Below are 17,237 nucleotides of genomic sequence, written 5' to 3' on the forward strand. Positions count from 1 at the left end.
GCGATCGGTATTTACAGAAATTGGTGCGTCCAAATAAGCTATCGCTTCAAGTAAGTGCCTTAGTAAAATGTCGGGAAATCCCACTATTTCTTATGCTTATTATTCTCTCACTCAGAGAAATGATACGTGAGAGTTCAGCAGTGAGACAGTAATGGGTTGACGACGAAACATAATTATATTATTATCACATTTCTAACAGATTCTATTAATATTTTATACACAACATACTTTCTCGTTATAAATATGTTTATTGAACCAATCCTCGTAATTGTGACGCAAGCGAATGTATTATATTGCCATCTTTGGAATGTACGATTTCTAAAGACTGCAAAATTAATATTTATTTGTTACGGCACACAAAGATCACGAGTTGGAATCTAAATGTCTCGTATTTACATACAAAACAGCTGCTCTCTCGCAAAGATAATAATATACTGCTTCAATGATAGTTTCAATGTATAGCATATACTAATAAATGATTGGTATGTAATAGAACTTTTCGTGGTTTTGAGAGCTCTGTAGTGCATTTCTTCTAACCAATTTCAGTATGGTTTAAATCACATACACGCAGAGGTATTTGTATTCTAATTTCAAAATACCTGTGCGTATTTTGAAAATAAAATCAAGTGAAAGTTCAACTGTGGCGGTATCAGCGACATACTATTTATACTTTATAAAATAACCCTTCCTTTGCAGTTGAGTAAAAAGCAGCGGTATGAATGTGTGACTAAGAAAACTAACTTAGTTTTACTAGTCGTGATGCATAAGCTACAAAGTCAGAAAATCAAAGATAGAAGTTGGACACAGTTATACCCAGTACGTAGTGAGTGCCTAAGCTTTCTTACAGGTTTTATTTCATTCAACAAACAGAAATATCTATTTCTCAATTAAAAGCGACACTACAACCGATATGAGACAGATTTTATATGAATGCATTGACGATATAAATATCACTGCCATTTGACACGACACCATAAGCATAAAATATCCGTTTTTATTTTATTTAGATACTTATATTATTTTTATCTCTGGTTCATACTCACACAAAGATACAAAAGAAGATTATTGAAATTCTTGTGAAAAAATCTGTTTTATTTTTAATAATGTTATTATAATTTGATTATAATTTATTTTTTAACAATTACAACTTATTATAATAAATTTTGACTATCTGTATTTCGCCAGCTATTTTTATCATGGAGAAGAAACTATGAAAACACTCCACAACAACTGCATAATACAATCATAATGAACTACTTAACCATTTTTTTTTTGGTTTATCCTATTTTTAATATATTATTTGAAACATTCATATAGTAGATGAGAGTAAACCTATGTATATAAAATAAAGAAACTACCTTAAAGTACTTTAATACAGATTTCACGGTCTATATAAGAAGCCAGTCAAGATCATGTCTACGCATCGGCACTGCATGGGCATGCATATTCATTGGAGGAAAAAGTCCGCAAGTACGTCTTAAACAAAGGGGATACATCGTAATGAGCTACGAAGATGCGGAGTACCGAACTACTTTCTAGTTATATTGTGGTACTCTGACAATGGCATAAAGTTGTAAAAATTTTGCAGTTTAGATTCGTTGTATTTACATCTAGTTTAGTCCACAATTTTGTACAAGGCCTGTGGCCACAGGATAGCGGTTGCTATCCTGTGGCCACAGGCTGACGTACGTCAATATAATATACTCGACAACGAAATAATGTTTTCTATATTCAAAGCTTCGTTGTTTAGACATTCACTTGATCGGAGATCGGCCCAAAAAATCAGCCAGGCTCGTCTGCGCATTTTATTTTGAAAGAAATCAAAGCCATTTTAGGATGATTTCTACGTCTTTTCAATCAAAATACATTTTTTTTATATAATTATTGTCTATCAAAATATAACCAGAATCATAAAATGAAAATAGTTAAAATATTGTCCGAACACCATAGTTCATGATACGTGAGATATATTCAAACGATGTTAAGCGCCTCAAAACGAAACCTTACCACGCACTGTAAAATCTCGATTAAAAGAGCATTTGTGGGTTTATGTTACCTGGCCATAAACGGCAGGTGTTGCCTTATTTATATTTCATCTTAAATAACACTTCGCACTTATTTGTAAATCGTTCAGTAAATTGTTTGTTACTAAATAATCTTAACAAGGACTTGTCAAGTGGATAAGTAAATAATCCAGAATTGTTTGTTATTTTTACGAATAAGCATATTGCTCTAGCATATCGCTTTGGAAATCATATTATGCTTGTTTCTATAATTCAAAATTCTGTCTTATGTAACAAAATTCAAAATATTACTGAAACAGATAAATATGGCAACTTTTTTTTTATAATACAAAAGTAGCAGACGAGCATGCAGTCCACTTGATGGTAAGTGGCTACTGCCGCCCATGGACATCTGTAATCAATCCTAGATAGTATTAGATATTCCTACCTGTTTATATGTACTTTCTATCAACCTACACATACATTAATGTTTATATAATATGTAGGTACATACTTTATATTCTAAAATAATAATTATCTATACATTATGGGTATAGATTATACACCCAACCTACAACATTACGTGTACTTCCAACTTTCAAACTAAACGTACATACCTATTAATATACTCCATACATAATTTATACGAATATGGCCCTTCACTGACCCTTCACATGCATGATCATGGATCATTAAAAACGTTAACATGTTTTCGGTCGAACGGAGACAGCGCTGCGCCGGCGCAGGAAGGAAACTTGTAAGCAATTATATTCAACGATTGAACGAACACCCACATAAAGGTTTAAGTTTATGTAACCTCTGAACCGTAGTTAATTGCAGTAAAATTATAATAAGCCCTTACTGACAGTAATACATAAAACAAAATAGCCGTCGGAACTTATTTGTCAAATTAAAGAAAATGAATTGACAGTTCTAATATAAAGGACATCAATACATGACAACGACAATTTCGAAGTTCTGTCTGTCTACTGATTAAAATTTAGATTATACTTTTGGTCGTTTGCACAATAAATATATTGATATATTATAGTGCCTATTGAAGAAATTAAAAACAATTCATTTATCTTGCAAGAAAAGAAAAGTAGAGAACTAGGATACTTACAAAATATGTGATGTTGTCTGTGGTAACTAAACAACGCGTTACTAGGTCACTCCTTAAAACCTCTTGCTTGGAGTGGAAGAGGGATTCTAGTTCAGAAATAATTGTAGTGGCATAGTCCTGTAACTGTAGGTTTGTACAATACAAATATTTCACCTTACTAATAAATTCTTATAATTTAAATAAATGAACACACTCGAATAGAACTACAAAATATATTATATAAAAATATAATCTTATTTATACATAACCATGAATGAGGTGTCGATGCCACGTAGACCGCCATCTATTGACGAGTAGTTGAAGCTACGAGTATATCAATTGACAAGGAATACGTAATGAAGGATCTCCGCACGATCTCTCCTTTAGCCCAAACATAATATTAGATCCACACAAGAACTAAATATCATTAGTAATGATTTGTTTCTTTTCAATAATGTTTTAGCTTTTAATACCTATGTAGGCAATTCATAATATAGAAATTGCGAATTTTATAGTGTGAGGTACATATAGGTACCATACACATCTTTGAAGATATTTAAAAAAGTACTTATATCAATTGTTACGAGCCGTCAAGCAATGTAGCCGCTGTCGTAACATAATTGGTCCCGATACCATAACCATCCAGCTTCTCTAATAAAGAACTGTTTGTAAAAAGATCTAAACAGAACATGTTTTCCAACGCATCACGCATACACGGTCATTATGATACGCATCGGATGGACTTTCTCCAGCGCATCAGCAACGGGTCGTTCCTGAATAACATTAAAAGTGTATTAAGCTGCCGCTGCAATCATGCCCGGAACGCATCTACATCGTCCGTTGTTCGAAGCTGTTTACATTTATAAACATTACTTTTGTATCTTAATATCAGTAGTATGATGTACCGTTATGATTTTAAAATGCTGCTTTTTGATGTTTTACACATTGATATAAGTCCATATCTGGCAGTGAAAGCCTAGTGGTTAAGAAACTCAGCCTCTCGATCGATGGGTCCGAGGTACAAATCCAAGGCACGCACGCACCTCTGATTTTTCAAAGTTATGTGCGTATTAGAAATTAATTATCAATTGCTAAACGGTGAAGGACGACATCGTGAGAAAACTTGCATACCTGAGAGATTTATAAAAAAATATATCTCAAAGGTATGTGAAGTCTACCAATACGCACTTGGTCAGCGCGTTGGACTGTGGCCTAATCCTTCTCATTATGAGAGGAAACCCGTGCTCAGCAGTGGGACGTTAATGGGTTGAGGAAGATGATAAGTTCATAATGTCCATCGGCTACATTTAGTCAATTACACCTATAGGTACTATTTGTAAATTTTTTAAACAGGTAACTTAAAATATACAGCTTTCTGTATCAATGAAAATAGCATACAATGATGATAATATTTGACTGTTTTGAATGACAATAAATAATCGAATGGCGTCGAAAGCGACTGCTTAATGTATCGAAAAAGATTCTTGGGAAATATAATCTTGGACAAAACATATTTACCTACTTAAAAGTGTTAACTTTAATATTGAAAGCTAAGAACTACAGCGAAAAAGAAGCGAAAATTATTAAAAAGCAGTTTTAGTCATGGGTTTACAGTTCACTATTTTTTCTGAAAATGTATTCTACGTAAAATTCCACGCTGTATCAAACTATGTATACGAAAATAGACCGAATACTCGATATTTCTGTATCAGTTTTTAATTTTCCGCTCCAACGGCGAGGATTATATCAATCGATTTATTATAATTTGTGTTTCGCGTTCCACAGTTCTAGTTTTCGTGTGCTGTCGAGCGGGGAGAATTATCTGTTGCTGTCATTCGGATAATGCACCGTTACAACATTTATATTTTACACAAAAACCTTATTTGTCAACGGCTACATGAGAAATGTGAAAATTTGTGAAATATAGTACCTGCTTATAGTTGATGATTACAAATCTAAGCTAAAGAAAGGAAGGGAAGGCAAGAATAAAATTTTACAGTCAGTGGCGTCACTGTACTAATGGCGTGGTTATAGTAATTTTAATTGTTAATGAAATGAAACTCAAAATGACTGGCATATAAATCAGATACTACTAGTAGTAACTAGTACTATTACACTCAATTATCTACAGCCCAGAACACGTCTTATCAATTACGGATAAGTATAAATGAGTTAAAAATGCCCTTGGTAGTTTATTTTCTAAAATTTTCTAGGTCAAATATTTTATACCTTGTTGGAGAATCGTCGTAAATTCTGTCCCAAAATTTATCTCAAGACTATGTTACATACTCGACTTAATAATTAGGTAAACACTCAGAGTAAAAAAGAAAGACTAAGCCTCTATAATGCCAGTGGCATCAAGCATATAAAATACTATACAATACAAATCATGCCCATTGCGTCTCAGTAGTAATATTTACAATATTCACTAAAATTACCCAGGCGGTCTTAAACTAGTGCACCTATGATTTAATGCACGTTCGAAGCGCTATCTTCCTTTCTTTAGTCTGTTTAAACAGTTACTTTATCACGATGACGCTAACCAAAGAATGCGCAATACAACTTGTTGCCGAGATTGTGCCTAGAACAGGGGTTCCCAACCAGTGGTCTGTGGACCACCAGTGGCTCGCAGAAGACAAATTATGGTCCGCGAACAATTTTAACATTAGCGGGCCGATTATTAAATTTAGCCGTTTGAAAGTAAGTGATGATTTGCGTGTAACTTTGAGTAACAATGTTAGTCCTAGGATAGCTGAACTTGTAAAGATGATGCAAGTACCTACAGAAATTACATTAAGACAAAACTACAAAACTTTATCCTATAATATTATTATTTCCTACTGAGATCCTCATCAAAGTTAAGGCTTCAGTTTGATTATTGGTCCCCGCTAACAAAGACGTCATAAAAGTGGTCCCTAACCAAGAAAAGGTTGGGAACCTCTGGCCTAGAATGTTACTCGTAAGGTTTTCTCGGTGAGTGGGCGCAGTTATGTAAATGCGGATGAACGGACGGCTTCCGTAGAGTTGTTATGAGATTTATACCTTATGTAGCGGGCAGTAGCGACCCGCCATGCCTTTCATTCACAGTCAGGCGAGATTGACGCACGTTGCGATTTCAATAGTAGTAATAAGAGTATCTATAATAGAACGAGCCTGCAAAATTAGAATAGGCATGTTTGTTTGTAATAGTATACTTTTATTTGGAAACCAGATGACGTCTTTGGTAAACGAATGATGCAAATGATGCAAAAACCTGCCAATTATTAGGCGAATTTTATTGGTATTTTTCATCTTTGTCGGTCATTCAACGTCAACACGTTGCACAATTAAATACATGCTTAAGTAAAACGCTTTATGCACATTTTTATTGATAATATAAAATGTATTTCTAAATGGCATACAAATCAAACAAGCTTAGGTAATATGCATACCCTTAACAAGGTTTTTTATGTACCTAGTATGTATCTACTGTCCTGCTTCGTTTCAAAACATCATGAGAAAAATAAAAAGGAGAAATAAAAATTATGAGTGTAATGTTACACGTGGAACGTATAGATAAAAGGAGAGTCTTCAAACAAGCTTATGATTCCTTTATACATTTCAATAAGGTCAATATTTGCATACAATTTAACGATGTGTACATTTGTTTACAAGTCGTAAACATAGTAAACATTGACTATCTCATTAGGAATATATTTGTATGCGTGGTTTCAAATGTAAGTTAAAGATTCTATTGAAATTCTTTCGAACTCGTAATAATAATAAAGTCTTTATTGTAAAACCGTTTGCATGTATAGTACGAAATTCAAAAATATGCAGGTAATACCTATATATTTTTCTCTTGGAGTCCCTAATTCTAAGTATACATATTACATATGTATGTGTAAGGTGTTACAATATACGCGATGTGTTGATCCCTTTCTTTTGGAAAATCGATTAAAATAATTGATATCCAAAAATATTATTATTAGTAGGTAAAGTGTAACAGGTATAAAAACGGCGTTTAAATAAGTTAAATATAAATAGCAATAGCTAGTTCATCTTAAAATTTATTTACGCAACATTAGCAAGAAAAATAAAAGTCACTTCATAATCATCAAATCTAATTAGTGTTACCTCGCGTCATGAGAGCGTCAACACACGTAATGCGTGAGTATGCTTGTGTGTGTGTGTTTGTTTGTTTTCTTTGCCTTAATAATGCAGGTCAAAATAGCACTGTCCCTGTAGTTCCGGGACTAGAATAGGGCTACGGTATCCCCTGCCTGTCGTAAGAGGCGACTAAAAGGGGGCTCCCGGGGTTGCCGGCGGCGAGAGTGGGAGCTCGAACCGTCCGGAGAGCAACCCCGGGAAGGAAGGCGGCATCGTAAACACCGGGTGTGCTTAGTGCTCCCCCCAGGGCAGAGCCCGACCGGGGCATCGCGCTCGGAGGACTCCGGTTGTGTTCCATCGGAGATTCGGGAGTTCTCCACCAAGCGCTGAGGACGACCACCTGGGGTTTAGTGCGGTAAAAATCCCACATAACCCGGCGTCGCTCCCACGTCGTCGGGTACCTTTTGAAGGTTTCCCCCTCGAAAAAAGAGGTCAAAATAGTACGCTCTGATCAGAACCTATTTATTTAACTTTGCACTCAATTTATACTAAGGGTTTCTGGAAAGAATGCCAATTTTGTGAGTTTGTATGTGTGTGAAAGGTAAGCTCCGGAACCAGTGCACCTGCATCTATTTAAAACTTTCTTTCAGCATTTGTGAAGGACCTTATTCAAGACGGATAAAGAGATATAAAGTATAAATTATTACAAATTAGCTGAATTCATGACAAGACTCATCTACTAGTTTAAAATATATTATATAAATAAGATAACTTTTGGCCGAATTATTCTTAATAAAAAGTTATAATATCAATTGGTGATACACGTACACATGTATCAGCAAGAATACTCCAGTTAGCATTTATTATTATTATTACATATAATTTAAAAAAAATGCTCATATTGTTTGTTAAGATTTTACCCCCACGTAGTGGTAATCTTTATATTATCTAGAAAAATATTTATTTACTTTAGAAATAATTTTCCTAAACTACTTGTTATTGTTGATATTTAATATAGATATGCTAGGCGAAGTCGGAGCACGCCACTAGTTCATTCATAAAGTAATGAACGAAGCGCGTCGTACTATGTACGCACACATACAGCAACTTCCATCCTTGGTCTTGCTCTTGACATGCGGTCACTTGCCACGCATAATAATAGATTCAAATGATTCACATCAGTCCAGTAGCCCCAGCTCTACGACACGTTACCGAGTTGTGAGTCGAACGCGAGTTATGACTCCGAACGCTCGTCTCGTTTTCCAAATTCAAAATGCATTCCGGATCACGATTGTCGTTGACCTTTGTGTTGTCTGTGGTTAAAGAATAGTGCTGTGGCATGTGGTTGTGGGCGTGTTTGTTTTGTTCCAATGTCGAGCCGGCGTTTTCGGTTAGGTAAGTCCACGTGCTGACTGTGCGATTTAATTAACTTACTATGTAGCAACTACTAAATATAGTTCTGTTATAAAATAAACATTAGTTTTATTACATCGTTAGAAAAATGAACGCAGTGAGTTGTTTCAATCGACTGATTCTAAAATTAGCTAGCTTCCTGTTTAGGCGGGCGCCTGTTTTGGGCGGCAGTTGAACGTGAATACAGATAACAAATGGCAATACGTAAGCTTATTAATTGTAAATTCGTGCGTATGTAACTTAAGTAATGGATTAATTAATTACAGGTTATAAACCCAAGTGTTATGCATATGTTTTGATTATAACTTGATTTTAGTTTCATGCGTGATTGGTTCTCATTACAAGGTCCAATTATTAAATTCTAATACGAGTTATTAGGTTATAACGTAACTAGTTGTTACCATACTTGATTTTATAATGTTTTTTGATGCAATGCTTATGCACACATACGGAAATTCAAATTTCTTTATTACGAAAAAAATGGTACAATGTTAACTAACTATCGATTTCGAACACTTAGCAACAGCGATCGCAGGATAAAACAAAGTATTATTTCGGTGCAATTTCAAAAAATACTTTTTGTATAATCTTATACGAAGTGTATCAACTATGTCCTTAGGGGTACTCATCTCAGGCCTCAGGTAAGACACTGATCTTATCTGGTATTGACATAGATTAGTAAAGATACTTCGCCGCCTTGAGATTGAATGAAGCCACAAATGGCTTATTTTAGTAAGTTCTTTTTTGGAATCCTTGACAAATAAAAGCATTTTTAGAGAAAATTTACGAATAAATAATTAATTTACGTAATAATTACGTAATTTACGTAATAAATAAATAATTATTTCAAATATTTTAGGGACATTTTAGCACGGAAACGTGGCAAGACTTATTTACGCAACTATTTCAATTCTCAAAACTGGGTACATTTTCTTGTTAGGAGTGAGTAATCTTTACTAATCTATGGGTATTGATTACAGATGTCCATGTACTGTAGTACCCCTTACCACCATGTGGAGTGCACGCTCGTTTGATACCTCTATATTATAAAAAAAATACCAAATGAATGGATAACTGAATCAAGACATATGCAAAAGGGAACGTAAATGAAATTTTAATGTTATATAATTTTTTGTTTAAAATATTATTTATCTGTACTGTAGTCAGAATTACAATATTATAGGCTGTTTGGAGTTACCATAGACCTAAATTTATTTTAGTACGTTGACAAAAAGCGATATTTATCTAAGAATGCGTCGTATTGTCTGTTTATCGAGTCTATCTTTACCGCTCTAGCCGGACTGCATTCCTCGCATAGCTGTGTACTTACGGATTTGTTATCGTTGATGTAAAAAAAGACCCTTTGTTCCTTTTTCAAATAAATATTTTTTTCACGAATCCTGTCCTGCTGACGTTTTTAGAATTAGAAATTAAAATAGCTCTCTGCGCTGGCTTATGCTTGCTTTGCTTAGTCAATGTTTTTTTAACCATTTATTCTCGTGCTGTTCCTTGAATTAAAAAATTAAGAACTTGGTCTATTGTATTTGCCGGTTATGGGTTTGTAGACTTTACTCACCTTTGAAAACCTTATAAAAAGTTGAGACAACTATCTAATGATACTTTCCTTCGCCATTTCTGAAATACAATGCATAAGTAAGCGCTTATCACCACCCACTCCACCAAACAGCAAAAACTGCTGTGAAAGTGGTGCCGCCGTAGTCAAACTTTAAGGAATTCTTCCACCCAAAACCTATATCATAATTTGTGTAAACAAATAAAATCGTAAATACTTATCAACTTAAGGTTAATTAAGGTCACTTATCTCCATCCTTGTGAAATGGGATAAACAATATTGTTTACTGTTTATAAAATGCAAGTAATTGCTAAGAACGCGCCGCGGATTATCTAATTAGGTTGCTGTCATGAATACTTCATTAATGAAATGACTGCTAATTTATGCGAGTTAATTTTGATCATAATATCAGCATGACGTAACCGGCTGATCGCGCAGCCTCCTACATATTAATAGTATAGGTATTTATTATGGATTTTTATCATGTAACTATGGGTATATTATAAATAGCCTTAGATGTTTTTGTTACGCAGGTATTTAATGGGTTACATAAATAAAAATATTATAGCGTGACAAAGAATTTCAGTGTCCATAATGTCAAATTGACAGCTTGATATGGCCGTCTAGACACCATTGACAAGACCTTTCGCTTAGGATAAGGACACTGATCCTATTCAGCCATTGACAAGTTAGGCTGCTAAAATAAATGTCATTCATATAATAACGCTCTACCTCAATTAATTTTAATACATCTTCTATTGGTTATCACCAATATGGCCGTATGGATAGTTTACATATACATTTTTATTACATAGGTACTTATAATCTACGTCTACTTGTACTAGAAAGGATAGTCTCTCAATTTAATCAGCATTTCTTTTTATTTTATGCATTAATTCATATTTTTTTATTAATTCGGAAGCCTCAACAGCAAATATTAAATTATGTACATTAATTTTATAAAACAAACAGTGCACGCAATGAATTGATTTACTGTCTTCCGCGTGTCGTCAATAAATCGCCACAGATATCTAAAAATGTTTAGGAAACACAAGTAGAATTTAGTGTAAGAATCACTGTTAAAAAGTTATGAATCACTTTGATTTTTAGGTAAACGTTCTAAAAACTTTGAATATATATTTTTTAATTTAATGACTGTTATAAATTGACTCTAAAATATTAAAACGCTTTCTAAATAAAAATGTCGATAGTTTTCTTTACACTTATATTAACAAAAGACAGTCAATAAATAATTATATAGAACCAGATAATTATGATATCTTCAAAGTCAACTCTAAAGGGACAACTATTGTGGATAGTCTGTATTAATATTCTTTACCACAATCGTGTTGTCAGTGAACCCCACGCGGGCGCAAACGTTGATACGTGATAAATAATTTATAATTCGAACAGCGATTTCTCAACGGATTCCTGAACGCAGCTGCAACCGTCATCCTTCATTGATTGCGTTCGATTTTTAAATCAATCCGTTTTTGCCAACGGTTGGAAAACGATCTACCCTTGTTCTATATTCATCGGAGAATGTGGACACATTGTTCCGATTGCATACGCAATTAGAGATTAGCATGTTTAATTGTGTTGTAAGCGAATTCCACAAGCCCTTTTTGTGTTACTGGATATAATGTTTTTGTATCAACAATTTAATACATTATTTAAAGTACATAAAAAGCTTTCCGACACGAATGTGTGAAATCTAAACGCATTTAAACAAAATTAAATTCCATATTTATTACCCTACTGTTTTCCTATAAAATGTCAGGTCTGTTTTTGCGGCTTTTACCGGTTTATCCTAATACCACGGCCTCGTCAGCTGCAGTAATCTGTAAAAACCGCATTTTCGAGTAAATATCACTGTGTCACCAGCCGTTCCCATTTCGTGCCACGTCAATCACCGATTATGGTCCAATGAGTTTAGCTGTACTTACGGAACTTATGATCGATATTTTTCCCGGTAAGTTGGTCAAGTTAGAGTCGAACTCAAATATATTTTTTTAATTTTTAGTATTTGTTATCACAGCAACTGTAAAGTAAAGGCGATGTGTTAAATAGATAAACTAAAAAATATTGCTTATACATAGTGTATTATTAATTTTATATTTTAATTTCATATTTATATTTAGGCGGGCCATATTAATACAAATTCTACAAAAAATCTTGTATCTATGTATGGAGGACAGGCACCTGGAGACAGGCATGGAGACGGACACCTGATAATGAATAATAGGATCCAATTTTTTTCCGATTAGGTAAATCCTAAAAAATAAGTAGGCACATCCACCCGTCTGTCATACAAAAGTAAATAATACTTATCAATAGGTAATAATACTTATTAATAGTTATATGAGTAGTTTAAGTTCTACAGTATCTTCCTATACAGGTACATCATAACCCGCCAAGGCGATAACAGGGTCTCCTACTGGTAACCGCAAAACTAGGTCTTGGGTCTATCATAATAATAACAAATACTTAGAAGTAATACATGTACCTAAGTTTCATCCTAGGTCACGACGTCCTAGGTAAATTGAGGATACATTCAACAGAACTTCAACTATCTATAATTATGGAACCTGCCAGTGATATTTCAAGAAAAGTACCTATTCTCCCGTATAGTCTCCTTTATTAATGCCGTGAAACGGTCACTTCTGTGAATTTTGATCTTTGCAGAAAATATGTAAGACACTAGACAAATTTCAAAATCTTGAAATACATCGATAGTTTAAAACGTGTCTACGCTAGATTCCTAGCTCGGCCAGTGTAAATGCACTTATGGAATTTAGTCGACTTACTCGGTTGCAATATTTAATCGTAACAAATTCTCCCTACCACAATTTCAAATTTAACGAACTAGTTATGCAAAGGAACGCAAAAAATATCAAATTTCAAAGTATAGTAAGCACAACATTTAATACATACCTAGATTGTTTTTTTTTCTTTATGTATTTCGGGGGTTTGGGTGATTGTTTGTAATGAATAAGATATTAGTGGAAACTTTACTGATATGTGAAGTAGTTTTATAATCTATTTTCAAGTGTCATATTGTATGTACCTAAATAAAAATAAAATAATATTGTACATGTCAACCCCATTGTACCTTATACTATCTAGTTCTACGTACATTTTAAAATTATCCTATATTATTAATTTCTATCTTTGAGAACATGATGCATTGATGAACGCATAAACACATCTCGCTGTTTCAGAAAATGGCTCCGACAAGAACAAAAAGCTTGAAACATTGATCGTTACTGTCGGGTGTAAGTTGACCATTAATATTTCATGTTACTCCCAAAGTGAACTTTAAAAACAATTACTTATCGACATCCTACGTGTTTGATTTCAATGGAATATCGCCTGTCAGTATGTTACACGGAAGTCCATTGTGCTACGGGTATTATGAGCGGTTTTTGTTACGTTCGTTCTGTTAACAAACATGGATTCATTGCACAAACATGCTAATACATGCATTTTTATGTATGAAGTTGCATCGTTGCATATGCAGTCCATCTGATGTTTAACCATTAGTAGTAAGACCCGTTTATGACGACCCGCGCGGCGGAGCGGTCACCATACCGGTCTGACGAGAGGGTCTCGGGTTCGATCCCCGGCCAGACAGATTTCTAAATGATGATAGGTTTTTGTTTCTGGGTCTGGGTGTTTGTGTATTTGTCTCTGTGTGTTGTATGTGTGTCTACAGGAAATCCTAGTGATGCTGTGAGTATAGAAAGCGTTTATAGAAATTTGTAAGGAATTCCGAACAGAAAAGTCTTATTCAAATTAATCAAAGATTGCTTCAATTGCTAGACCCTGAAGGCTTTAATGCCCATATTTCTTCTGAGCACTAAGTTTAAATGTTATTAGTCTATGCCTGTACTGTTCTTGCCTGTTCTTTGACTCTGTAGAAAAAAATGTAAGTAATCAAGGTGTAGGATTTAACTACAATCAACGTTACAAATGTTACAACGTCATGTTACAAATATGTATTAACAAATGATTGCTAGTGTTACTAGTAAGGCCAAGACCACTTTACACATAATTATAGGTTTGAGTTACATAATAATTATATACTATGCTACTACTATATTTAAAACTACGCGTATGCGTGCTACTGTCGTCAATGCATTTCTAGCCTACTGTTGGTTACGGATTTACTCTCAGAATGAGAGATTAGGCCATAGTCCATCACTCTGGTTAAGTACGTACGTATTGATAGATTTCACATACATTTGAAAACTTTTTTCAAACTTTGAGAACCTTTGAGAACATTGTTAACGTTGTTTTCCTTCGTGATAAAACAAGTGATAATTAACTTTTAATACGCATATAACTTTGAAAACTATACGCCTGGGACTCGAACCTCGGACCCCTCTATCGGGAAGCCAAGTTCAACCACTAAGCTGCCACTATTGCGTGTAACTGACAAGTGATTAATAAAACAGTGTTTACGATTTCCATACATAGTGGAGTCAAATGAACGGTATTGATTACCGACTCAATACACGTAAGTTAGAATCTGATTACCTGGTAATTAACGCAACTTACTACAAATTATCCGAGTGCTGAGTAGTAAATTATAATGTAATTTAATCGATCTATTAAATGTACCGATTGAAGTGAAGAATCATTTTGTTATCCATATTGTTCACATAAATCAGAAATTGAGTGCGTTTATGATTGATACATAATTTATGATGATGATGATGAGGAATGTGTCTACAGGCTGCCTACCCGATGATAAGTGATCGTTGTCGCCGATGGATAATTTGTACCTAATTAACTTTAAATAAAGGATTGCAGGTCTACCACAAGGGGATCACATAGCGCTGTACCAAGGACTAAATTCCAAAGCCTCGTATGTTACCTTTCCATATCTTTCACAATAGAACACAACTTTAACCACTGCTATTATAAAGAAGAAATAGCTATAACCACCGCAATTGCACCACTAAAGATTCTACCACTTTTCAACTACAAGTTTAACGTATTAGTCAGCTTACACGTAGGTATTTAAGCCCAATTAAGCCGACAGTGATTTCATACAACCACTTAAACTAATATATTTGGCACGAGCGTGTTTGTATTTCTAATGGCGTTTAATAAATTCTCCGTTTGACGTAAGAGATTTGTTTGAACCGATTGGCGTATTGATTCATTCAAGGTGAATGCATGTTAGGCTGATTACGGAACCACATAAAATATTACATACCTACCTACAGTTAATGGTTACGATACTATGGTATGAGATATATAGGAAACGAGGTGAGCCCAGCTGTTTGAACCTCGTTTAACATAGTTTCGTAAGGATTTTTTAATCCTTACTAGTTCTTCCAGAGATTCAAACAAACGATCTCCAGCTTAAACGCTTTCTATACTCACAACCCCACACTAGGATTCCCTGCATCGTGGGTGGCATGGACATACACAAAGACGAATATACATACACCCAGCCCCAGAACAGATATCTAAATTTATCATTCAAATACTGTCTGGCCGGGAATCGAACCCGGAACCCTTTGCGCGTCAGACCGGCATGTGACCGCTCCGCCCCGTATGTCGTCACAGGTTTACAATATGAGTATAGATAATTGCAATGTTTCAGCTGTTTTTGCATCCGGTATCCAAAATGAGAGATCTATGAGGCCAAAACTTTTGTAATGTTATTTATATTTTTTATAATATACATACATATATCTCGCTCACTCATTATACGTGTAATGAGCGAACATCGTGCACACGGAAGGTCAATTAAAGCGCCTTACGTTTTTTTCAAGTGTGTACTTACGGCACTCTAGTATAAATTTCACGTTTTTAAACATTTTATTATGTGTAGACTCGCTGTGCAAAAATCATTTATTCATACACTTACCTTTAATATTTAATTTCAGTGTTAAAGTAAAAGTATGAAGAAATGAATTCGTGTACCACAAGTCAAAGACTAAATATATTCCATGCGGACGAAATCGCAGGCAAACTCTAGTATGTACAGAAATATCAATAAAAATTCCGGAGTCGGAATGGAAAATATCGTTATTATTAAATTGCTGCTTGACGCAAGTGGGTACGGAACGATTGGCTGATTGGTTCTTTCATTCAGTCAAGGTTATTGCAATTCGAGATGATCGGAACTTCACGCGGGCACGCCGTGACGGGACCGGTGTCACTGTTGTTAAATAAATTGCTGCCATCGTTGATACCGTTCGGACCGACATAAATAAGTTGTATATTGTAGGTATAAACGTATGTACGTTTTATTGGGCTCAAATCTCAGATACCTACTTCTGATTTTGTCACTTTTGTAGATTAGAAATTATTTAAAACTTTAACGGTGAAGGTAAATTTGTACTCACATGCCGGAGAGTTCAATAAAATAAAAGTTTGTGTGTAAAATAAAAGGGTGTGTGAATCTACCAATCTACATTAAGCGTAGTAAAGTATGACCTAAACCCTACTCATTGTAAAAACAGAACAATGGCCATAACTGAAACAAAAATGAATTGATGAGTATGCTCAAATCATATAGTTTTTACCTAACGTGGAAGTACTGGAGCAAAGACACTAGTCAATAGTATTCGATATAAAGCTTACACCATCCATCCATTATCCAGAAATTGAACATAAATCATTCATAGATTTGTGTTTCCAAACTTGCTCATCTGGTGGGTGTCATATCAAAATTCATGCGGCGGTTTTATTATCATTATTATCTTACTCAGTTGAAAGTACATGAAAACGCACATAAAATTTAAATCTTTTAATAACGACTCTACATATTGAGCTTAGTAAATAAACTATCGTAATAATGTGTTGTGTTAGGTAAATAATGAAAAACCAAATCGTATGATTCGATTTACCTATCTTCAATGCTCGTAATAGCAGTGCTTTGGGAAACGAGTTTTCAGATTGCATTTGCTCCCTTAAAGTAACGTTACTTAAAGTTACAAAAGCTTACCAAACGCTTACTTAAAGTTAAAAGTTACCAAAAGCATCGCTTAAAATATATTACACGAATACAACCCTAACACAAAAAGATCACAACTAC

The 17,237-nt window shown here is 34.4% G+C and overlaps 1 protein-coding gene across 3 annotated transcripts in view; it reads left to right on the top strand.

Moving 5' to 3' along the window:
- LOC140746946 (uncharacterized) overlaps positions 1–17,237 on the top strand; it is a 124,795-nt gene that overhangs the window by 14,208 nt on the left and 93,350 nt on the right. Inside the window, exon 1 of one of the 3 annotated variants that reach the window (XM_073079129.1) lies at positions 8,388–8,589. The exons of the other annotated variants lie outside the window; for them this stretch is intronic. Coding sequence (XP_072935230.1) covers positions 8,565–8,589 — 25 coding nt within the window. The 5' untranslated portion in view covers positions 8,388–8,564. Of the gene's footprint in view, positions 1–8,387; positions 8,590–17,237 lie in introns of those variants that run through there. 3 annotated transcript variants of the gene reach the window in all.

This window comes from Epargyreus clarus, unplaced genomic scaffold, assembly GCF_041222505.1.
Source record: "Epargyreus clarus isolate Ecla_fem2 unplaced genomic scaffold, WU_Ecla_fem_2.2 ptg000014l, whole genome shotgun sequence".
Classification (NCBI taxonomy): Eukaryota; Metazoa; Arthropoda; class Insecta; order Lepidoptera; family Hesperiidae; genus Epargyreus; species Epargyreus clarus.